Source organism: Oncorhynchus mykiss, chromosome 18 (genome assembly GCF_013265735.2).
Source record: "Oncorhynchus mykiss isolate Arlee chromosome 18, USDA_OmykA_1.1, whole genome shotgun sequence".
Classification (NCBI taxonomy): Eukaryota; Metazoa; Chordata; class Actinopteri; order Salmoniformes; family Salmonidae; genus Oncorhynchus; species Oncorhynchus mykiss.
The window spans coordinates 16,937,575-16,947,490 of record NC_048582.1 but is presented as its reverse complement, the minus strand read 5'-3'; the positions used below and the strand labels follow the sequence as shown (position 1 = coordinate 16,947,490).

At 43.0% G+C, this 9,916-nt stretch overlaps 1 protein-coding gene across 2 annotated transcripts in view; it reads left to right on the top strand.

Annotated features, from left to right (window-relative positions):
- Positions 1–969: 969 nt before the first annotated feature.
- LOC110495686 (rho guanine nucleotide exchange factor 7) overlaps positions 970–9,916 on the top strand; it is a 31,099-nt gene continuing 22,152 nt past the window's right edge. Inside the window, exons 1-5 of one of the 2 annotated variants that reach the window (XM_036952053.1) lie at positions 970–2,800; positions 5,076–5,159; positions 8,274–8,358; positions 9,175–9,308; positions 9,546–9,747. In XM_036952053.1, coding sequence (XP_036807948.1) covers positions 2,636–2,800; positions 5,076–5,159; positions 8,274–8,358; positions 9,175–9,308; positions 9,546–9,747 — 670 coding nt within the window. In that variant the 5' untranslated portion in view covers positions 970–2,635. The remainder of the gene's footprint in view (positions 2,801–5,075; positions 5,160–8,273; positions 8,359–9,174; positions 9,309–9,545; positions 9,748–9,916) is intronic. The other variant, XM_036952054.1, reaches the window with a different exon arrangement.

The window sequence follows — 9,916 nt, the reverse complement described above, 5'->3', positions numbered from 1 at the left end:
ATATGCTGTTATTAGTGAGGTCGAGTTCCCCTGGTTTCATATGCTGTTATTAGTGAGGTGGAGTTCCCCTGGTTTCATATGCTGTTATTAGTGAGGTGGAGTTCCCCTGGTTTCATATGCTGTTATTAGTGAGGTCGAGTTCCCCTGGTTTCATATGCTGTTATTAGTGAGGTCGAGTTCCCCTGGTTTCATATGCTGTTATTAGTGAGGTCGAGTTCCCCTGGTTTCATATGCTGTTATTAGTGAGGTCGAGTTCCCCTGGTTTCATATGCTGTTATTAGTGAGGTCGAGTTCCCCTGGTTTCATATGCTGTTATTAGTGAGGTGGAGTTCCCCTGGTTTCATATGCTGTTATTAGTGAGGTCGAGTTCCCCTGGTTTCATATGCTGTTATTAGTGAGGTTGAGTTCCACTGGTTTCATATGCTGTTATTAGTGAGGTCGAGTTCCCCTGGTTTCATATGCTGTTATTAGTGAGGTCGAGTTCCCCTGGTTTCATATGCTGTTATTAGTGAGGTGGAGTTCCCCTGGTTTCATATGCTGTTATTAGTGAGGTGGAGTTCCCCTGGTTTCATATGCTGTTATTAGTGAGGTGGAGTTCCCCTGGTTTCATATGCTGTTATTAGTGAGGTCGAGTTCCACTGGTTTCATATGCTGTTATTAGTGAGGTCGAGTTCCCCTGGTTTCATATGCTGTTATTAGTGAGGTCGAGTTCCCCTGGTTTCATATGCTGTTATTAGTGAGGTGGAGTTCCCCTGGTTTCATATGCTGTTATTAGTGAGGTCGAGTTCCACTGGTTTCATATGCTGTTATTAGTGAGGTCGAGTTCCCCTGGTTTCTTATGCTGTTATTAGTGAGGTCGAGTTCCCCTGGTTTCATATGCTGTTATTAGTGAGGTTGAGTTCCCCTGGTTTCATATGCTGTTATTAGTGAGGTCGAGTTCCACTGGTTTCATATGCTGTTATTAGTGAGGTCGAGTTCCCCTGGTTTCTTATGCTGTTATTAGTGAGGTCGAGTTCCCCTGGTTTCATATGCTGTTATTAGTGAGGTCGAGTTCCCCTGGTTTCATATGCTGTTATTAGTGAGGTCGAGTTCCCCTGGTTTCATATGCTGTTATTAGTGAGGTCGAGTTCCCCTGGTTTCATATGCTGTTATTAGTGAGGTCGAGTTCCCCTGGTTTCATATGCTGTTATTAGTGAGGTCGAGTTCCCCTGGTTTCATATGCTGTTATTAGTGAGGTCGAGTTCCCCTGGTTTCATATGCTGTTATTAGTGAGGTCGAGTTCCCCTGGTTTCATATGCTGTTATTAGTGAGGTCGAGTTCCCCTGGTTTCATATGCTGTTATTAGTGAGGTGGAGTTCCCCTGGTTTCATATGCTGTTATTAGTGAGGTGGAGTTCCCCTGGTTTCATATGCTGTTATTAGTGAGGTGGAGTTCCCCTGGTTTCATATGCTTTTATTAGTGAGGTGGAGTTCCCCTGGTTTCATATGCTGTTATTAGTGAGGTCGAGTTCCCCTGGTTTCATATGCTGTTATTAGTGAGGTCGAGTTCCCCTGGTTTCATATGCTGTTATTAGTGAGGTCGAGTTCCCCTGGTTTCATATGCTGTTATTAGTGAGGTCGAGTTCCCCTGGTTTCATATGCTGTTATTAGTGAGGTCGAGTTCCCCTGGTTTCATATGCTGTTATTAGTGAGGTCGAGTTCCCCTGGTTTCATATGCTGTTATTAGTGAGGTCGAGTTCCCCTGTTCCCAGATGTATTTTTTCAATATTTGTTAAATCGTGAAATTTCATGAATTTCTGCAGAATGGGTGGATGGCTGTTTTTTGTTACCCTGTTAAGTAGTTTTTCTTTCATGCAAATCTATACAGTTATAGTGCACATAAAATGTAGGTTGTGTTGTACAAATGGCAATAATAGCTATTTGAATAGAAAAAATAATTGAATCACCCTCAAGGTAGTGGAGATGTTAAATTTCTGCAGGCAGGGGGCGCTACAGTTCATTCTAACGTGGGATTCGGGAGTCCTATAAATTAAATATTGTAGTCCTTGTAATAAACGGTGTATTATGCAAAGCTTTATATTTATACACATTAACACACAGTTTAATACCGATTGAATAAGTAAATACAATCATGTGAGGGTTAAAATGCAGAAGCCCACTCTGAAATCTAATATCATGGATTGTATTATAAGGAGCTATTATTACAGCAACCTTTAATAGTTGATGTAGACCCAGCTACCTCATGCAAACTTATGCAAATAATTACGAGTAAAATATTAAACCGTCAACAGGGGGACAGTCTCTAAAAGCAGTTATAGTTTTACATCTTTGTGATGTCATTCTCTGTTGGAGCATTTCGCGGCAGCAGCAGGCGACACAGGTTGGGGGAATAACGAGAGAGGGGGGCAGTTGACAGTTTACCAGGCGTAAAAGACAGGGAAACGAAGCTGATAGACTAGCTACAATTTATAGGAAGAAAGCAGCTGTCCGTCAACCTCTCCAAAACGCAGTCATGTTATCTTTATCCATTAGGATATGTTTTTATTCTGAATAGGCTGTTATTCTCCAATCACACCGTTCTCTTCTCCCAAAACATCCCAGGATAGGATAGAGTGGATGTTATTATAATAATAGCAATGAATTCGGCGGAACAGACGGTAACGTGGCTGATAACGTTGGGGGTCTTGGAGTCACCGAAAAAGACAATTTCTGACCCTGAAGGATTCCTGCAGTCTTCTCTCAAAGATGGGGTTGTCCTGTGCAAGCTGGTGGAGCGATTGCGCCCTGGTTCTGTTGAGAAAGTAAGGTCATATCTTATTGGCTGGATGTCCCACCTCTGCCTTAGACAACTATTATGTGGAACTTGAAGAATTAAACATTGTATTAGTATGTCTTTGTTGTTGTAGATCTCAAACTGATCCTAGTTTAGATCATTAACAGAGGGGTTATTGTACGGAGTAGAGTGGAATTTCCGGACAGATGTCCGTGTGTCTCACTTCAGCACTAGTTTGCATTGACAATGAGATAGATACCTATTCTCAATATAACCTATTCTTAAGTGAGTAATAACGTAATTGTGTTCACATTGGCTACAGATGGCATTGAAGTCACATTATTTTTTTCTAGATTGAAAACAGACGCTTTTTTTAAAAAAAGAACATGTTTGATTTTCGGATTAAGTATGCACATTTTTATTTTTGTTCCACCCAAAAATGTTGCGATAATAAACGGGTGTTTTTGGTTCGGATCAACTGCTATAATGGGGTACACTACAAATAGATTAACATGAGTGGGCCGCCATTGACTGCAATTTCAATTTCACTCAGAGGAAGACCCCTCCCCCCTCACCCTCTCTTTTAAAGGAACAGTGTGTTTAAACATATTTATCCATCAGAGTAGACCACTCACATAGGTTTACATTGTAACATTGGGAAACGCATTAGCCTAGTGATGGGACTCTCCCAATTATTCAGTGAAACGCTCTCATTTAAGGGTTATGGAAACACCATTGTATTAGGGATACTTTTTATTTTTGTTTATTTAATTAGGCAAGTCAGTTAAACAAATTCTTATGTACAATGACTGCCTACCCCGGCCAAACCGTAACCCGGACGACGCTGGGCCAATTGTACGACGCTAGGCCAATTGTACGACGCCTTATGGGACTCCTAATCACGGCCGGATGTGATACAGCCAGGGTCTGGAGTGACGCCTCTAGCACTGAGATGCAGTGCTTTAGACCGCTGCGCCACTCGGGAGACCCTATGGGCTTGACTTTTTTGTATTTTTGTTGTAAAGCAATTCAAAATATACAAAATAGAAAAACAGAGTATATAACGGAGTATACAAACATTACAAACAACATTCAGGGGGATACAGACAATACATTAAAAAAGACAGTGGTGGGAAATGTACCCAATTTTCATACTTGAGTAAAAGTAAAGTTACATTAATAGAAAATTACTCAAAAGTGAAAGTCACCCAGTAAAATACAACTTGAGTAAAAGTTTTTAAAAAGTATTTTAAATATACTTAATTATCAAAAGTCAATGTAATTGCTAAAATATACTTAAGTATCAAAAGTAAAATTATAAATGATTTAAAATTCCTTACATTAAGCAAACGACAGTACGATTTTTATTTTTATTTCATTTTTACAGATAGCCAGGGGCACACTCCAACACTCATACATAATTTACAAACGAAGCATTTGTGTTCCGATGCAGTAGGGATGACCAGGGATTTTCTCTTGATGAGTGTGTGAATTGAACCAGTTTCCTGTCCTGCTAAGCATGCCAAATGTAACGAGTACTTTTGGGTGTTAGGGAACATGTATGGAGTAAAAAGTACATTATTTTCTTTAGGAATATAGAGTGGTAAAAGTTGTCCAAAATATAAATAGTAAAGTACAGATACCCCCCAAAATTACTAAGTAGTACATTAAAGTATTTTTACTTAAGTACTTTACACCACTGTATAAAGACTAATTAATTACAAACAAACGTTTTGATAGCTTTTTTTTTGTCATGAGAAGAAGAAATCGTGTTTATTTGTTGCCTTGACATTTTAACTGAGGGGGAAAAAACGTAATTTCTGTCACACACCGACAGAGCAAGAATGTACCTGCCCTTGTGCACTTGCAATTTATGCACAATTGGGAAAAGTTAACAGCATAACAACAACAGGTCGGTGATTTCTAAATAACAGCCAATGACGATAGGCCTAATAAGGAGAGTAATGGTTAGGTTATGAAGCATGTGATTGCCACTACTGATATAGTCGCGGAGGGTTATGTTTGCACAGGTAGGCACCAAAAGGTGTAGCCGCAGGGTTCCGGTTTTCACCGTGGAATATACATACCACGTCATTTCCTCTTCTACTAATCCAATTTCCCGATGGGAGATTGAGGGGTCTTTCAGAAACACCGATTGGAGATTTTAGTTTCACACTGAAATCGTGGATCTGTACCGTCTTTTGCAAAACCGAGAACGAAACAGGTTACCTACGGACGGCCGTATGCGTGCATGTATGGCTCGGGGATTTACTTCAAAAAACGTTTAACTCCCTTTCACACAGATCTTCCAAGAACCAAGGAATGATAGTGAGTTCCAGAGCAATATAAAGGAGTTTCTGAAAGGCTGCGGGTCCTTCCGAGTGGAGGTGAGTAATTTAACCTGCCTGCTGCTCTGTAACTTTGTTGTAAATATCGACAATACAACGCGCTCTAAACATGACTGAAAACACTGTATCAACATTTAATTTGATCAACACGTGAGCCTGCCCCATGGGGCGTTAGCACAGCCCAGTTGTACAAGCATACAAGCAGAAATACTACAGTTGCAGCCCGTCGCCCTTTGGATACTAAGTCTGGGTTTTCATTTGTATTTCTAACGTAGTGTAACAACATTCCAAACGAATACTACCCTACTCAATGTGTAGGGTTAGGGTAGAATGATTTGGTCACCATGATTTGGCCGTTTAACTGAGAAGTTCACCATTTTACAACTTTATGTTAGATGGTTCCTCATTCTGAAAATAATCTATGGGCCCGTAGAAACTGCAATCCATGCTTCAGTTCTTTACACATTCATTACAAACTTCAACTGACATTAGCCACCGTTAGCTAAAAAGCAATGGAAGCGATGGGGGCAACCAACTCCATATTTGTTTTGATGTTACTTAAAGGCGATTTGGCCATAACAATCTAATAAAAACATGCTCACAAATTAGCTGAAGTTTGTAATGGCCGTGTAAAGAACTGAACCATGGATTCTAGTTTCTCCTGGCCTATAGACTATTTTCAGGGTGAGGAACCATCTAACATCAAGTTGTAAATTAGTGATCTTGTCCTTTAATTTAACAAATTGTTATTCTGCATATTGAGCTGTTCTGGTCAATATGCAGAACAAGGGAATTTAACTGTGGGCACATCTACTGTCATGAGTAGCCAAGGCCAAGAGCCATATTTCAGTCAGTCAATACCATGAACCCTATTTCAACATTACAAAACACTTTCAAATTCTACTGTGTTAAACTTGAGTTGTTGGAATTCTGTTTTAAAGCACAAATAGCTGCACAGTATTCCAAGAGAAGCCATCACACACTTTTCTATTTGTCATGGAAACAAGATTTGCCTCAAACTTCTGAGAGATTGTGTGATATGGCAGGTGCCAGGTAAACATGTAAACAAAGGTGTGATCTGAACAGCCTCCTGATTTTAAAATCCGTCTGGGAACGTAGACAGTCCACTTCTCCCGAAAAATATACATTTGTACACCTTGTAGTAAACTACTTGCCTTACCATGGCCTAGTTCTTGTGAATGCCTTGTCTCATCTCGACAATGTTACTGACTGCTTCAAGACCAGGCCTTATGGAAAGACTGTGACCGCTCTGTTCCAGTGTTCACACGACACCACAGAGAATGAAGCAGTGTATTTGCTAGTGTGGATATTGGCCTGTGACTCATACCTACCAGGAGTGAGAGCTGCTGGACAGTTATATCTCATGGCTGCTCACTGCAATGTTGAGGCTGGGCTGCAGCAATAGTAACTAGCATGGCCTTTAGCACCCGACTCTGGTCTGTCTCGGTCTGGTCCTGTCTGTCTGGTCCTGTCCTGTTGTCAGTCATGCCTAACTGAATCAATACAGTTTATGCAAGAGGTGGTGCTGGGCGGGTTCATGAGAATGTCAACCCAACCAATGGATTTTCCAACGAGGTCGATTAGGTTGCAAGGCTAAATTCCAAAATGACCAGACATGGACATACACTGTAGTGTGAAGGAGCAATAAGCTGTCATGATGGCCATGGTAGATTATTGTCCCAAAACAACCCCTTCCTTATAGACATTCATTCCTAATAGATCTCTTCACTCTAGAGACCACATTGAGTCATCCACCATATTGCTTAATACATCCATGTAGTTCTCTGTCAGATCAAGAAGAGGTCATACAGAAGTGTGTGTGTGTATAGGATTAGGTAGTAAGGGGTGGTTAGGAAGGGGTTTGGGGGGAGGGTGTGTGTGTGTGTGTGTTGGTTAGAGAACATGATGAGGCAGAGATTAGAGAGACGGCTCAGACTGCTGCTAATCCCCCAGACTGGCTCTGGATGGTTAAAAGGTAGGAGTGAGGGTGTGTGTGTGTCCAGACTAAGGGGGCAGGGGTGGGTAGAGGGTGGGACTGTGTGGGTGCTTAGCCATAAGTGTGCCACAGTGAGTGCTGGACCAGACTGGGTGAAAACTGCCCTCAGAGCAGAAACAGCATGTAGGGCTGAGGAAACCAATGACACTGCTGAATTACCACTCAGCTATGAAAATGACCTAATACTCTGACGGGGAAGTAGACCTCGTAGAGCTACTACACTTAATGCCATGCCAAATGGTGCTGAACACAATAGAATAGCAGTAAGTAAGTCAACTGGGGTGTTGGCCTGGTTGTGCAACAGAGTTAGTACATCTCCTGCTGTGGCCCAGTCACCTGGTACACTTAGTCACCTTAGGAAGCCTGATGAAATCCTGTATTTGTACTACAGAATTAGGTAGTAATCTGATAAATACAGTCACACTATATCCTGCCAGGCCAGGGCACTAATAGCATTTCATGTTGGCTGTGTATCTAACAGTCATTTTAATGAACTCTGACAACATATAGTTGAAAGAGACACCCATGCCAAATGAGACTCCTGTCCTAAAGGTCAAAGTTCAAATATGAAACACCCAACATTGCAGGTAGCAATTATTTTGAGAATAATACAGCATGAAGTGTCCTGAGTGTATTAGTGGTTGATCCCCAGTTAGAGGGTGGATCTCAACATGACACTCACATTCCTGACCTGTCTGGACTGAGAACAAAGAGAAGGAGAGCAGGATGTCCTTAGCCCTGGGGCTTCCTTCCTGTGGTTGTCTGTGTGTCTGTGGTACGATATCCCAGCGTCTGTACACAGTCTCGGTAATGCTTGGGTAGATTATGGCTGAGTTCTGCTGCCTGTGTCAATCAGTAGTTGTTTTAACTCTGATATTCTCCAGGCTTCAAACCTAGGCCTCCTTACTGTGAGAAATATCTTTACCGACATTACACAAATTACTGTACTATGGGAATGTCTGGAAGTTCCGGTGTCAGGTTTTCATCACCAGAACCAGAGGAAATATGACAAGACCTTTAAGCCGTTGCAATGTTATGAAACAGTTTTGTTTGTTTTCAGTCAGTTATATAGATGTTTAAAATAAAATAAGTATTGATAAGCTAAAGGATATCTCTGCTCTCCCTCCTTTTCTCAGCCATTTGAGGTCAATGACCTTCTCCAGGGACTGAACTTCACCAAGGTGCTCAACTCTCTGGTGGCACTGGCCAAAGCCACCGAGGGTAAGTGGACTAAAGACAGAAGTGTGTCTGGGGTGATTCATGAAAGGTTTCCTGTTTTCTATGCAAATCCATACCTGTGAAGTCCCAGATGTAACCTCTAGTCTCTATCAGAGTGGGCGTTGTGTGTGTTATTAGGCCTGTGTGTGTCTGTGTAGAATGATGGGTGCACGTTGCAGCATGTTGTGTTCTTCACTCACATTAATGTGTGTTGAACCTAAAGTAGCAGGCCTAAAATAAACTCCTGAAACTAGACCCCCCACATTCTGTCAGGGGCGGGGGGTTCTCTTCTGCTCTCTTCAACCAATCCAGTAAATGTGGGGGAGGAGTTAAGATGGAGTGACGCCTTGTTAACGTCCGAAAGCGTAAGTCACGTCACAGGCTCTCTTCCATTTCCCCTGATAACCGGATCATCTGGTTGTTGACGGCCCCGCCGAGGCTAATGTGTGTGTCCTCATCCCTCTCTCTCCTCCACAGACATAGGAGTGGGCAGTGACTCTGTGTGTGTCCTCATCCCTCTCTCTCTCCTCCACAGACATAGGAGTGGGCAGTGACTCTGTGTGTGTCCTCATCCCTCTCTCTCTCCTCCACAGACATAGGAGTGGGCAGTGACTCTGTGTGTCCTCATCCCTCTCTCTCTCCTCCACAGACATAGGAGTGGGCAGTGACTCTGTGTGTCCTCATCCCTCTCTCTCTCCTCCACAGACATAGGAGTGGGCAGTGACTCTGTGTGTCCTCATCCCTCTCTCTCTCCTCCACAGACATAGGAGTGGGCAGTGACTCTGTGTGTGTCCTCATCCCTCTCTCTCTCCTCCACAGACATAGGAGTGGGCAGTGACTCCGTGTGTGCGCGTCACTCGTCCTCGTTACGGATCAAGTCGTTTGACTCTCTGAACACTCAGTCTCCCCGCGGGCGCTCCTCCAAGCTCCTCCACAACCAGTACCGCAGCCTGGTGAGTCACACAACCACATAGAACCCAACAGAACCGCAGCAACCAACAGAACTAGACGGAACCATTTGAGGTGGTTCTCACCTGCAGCTTGGGGTTGTTTTCGGTCTCCATTTGTTTTTGCTCCATCCTTACTTTCTCAATCTCTTCTTTTTTTTCTCTCCCTCTTAATTTCTCCCCTTCTCTCCTGCTCCTCTGTTCTTTCCCCTCCTCCGTCGCTCCCTCTTTCCTCCCCACTAGGACATGTCGGAGAGCGGTGGGCAGCGGGTACTGGTGAGGGCCAAGTTCACCTTCCAGCAGACCAATGAAGACGAGCTGTCCTTCAACAAGGGTGACATGATCAGTGTGTCGCGCCAGGAAGACGGCGGCTGGTGGGAGGGCTCGCTCAACGGCAACAAGGGCTGGTTCCCTAGCAACTATGTCAAAGAGGTCAAAGGCAGCGGTGGGTGTCAGTGATTGGGCGGCTTGGATTGAATATTAAGTAGGGATCATAGTTTGTATTGGCGAGTTTAAATGTTAGGCTTATGCATCTCTATAACAACTTTATAATCATCTATAGCAGCTCTATTACAACTGTATAACTCTCAGAGAAATATCTCTTGTATTGATGC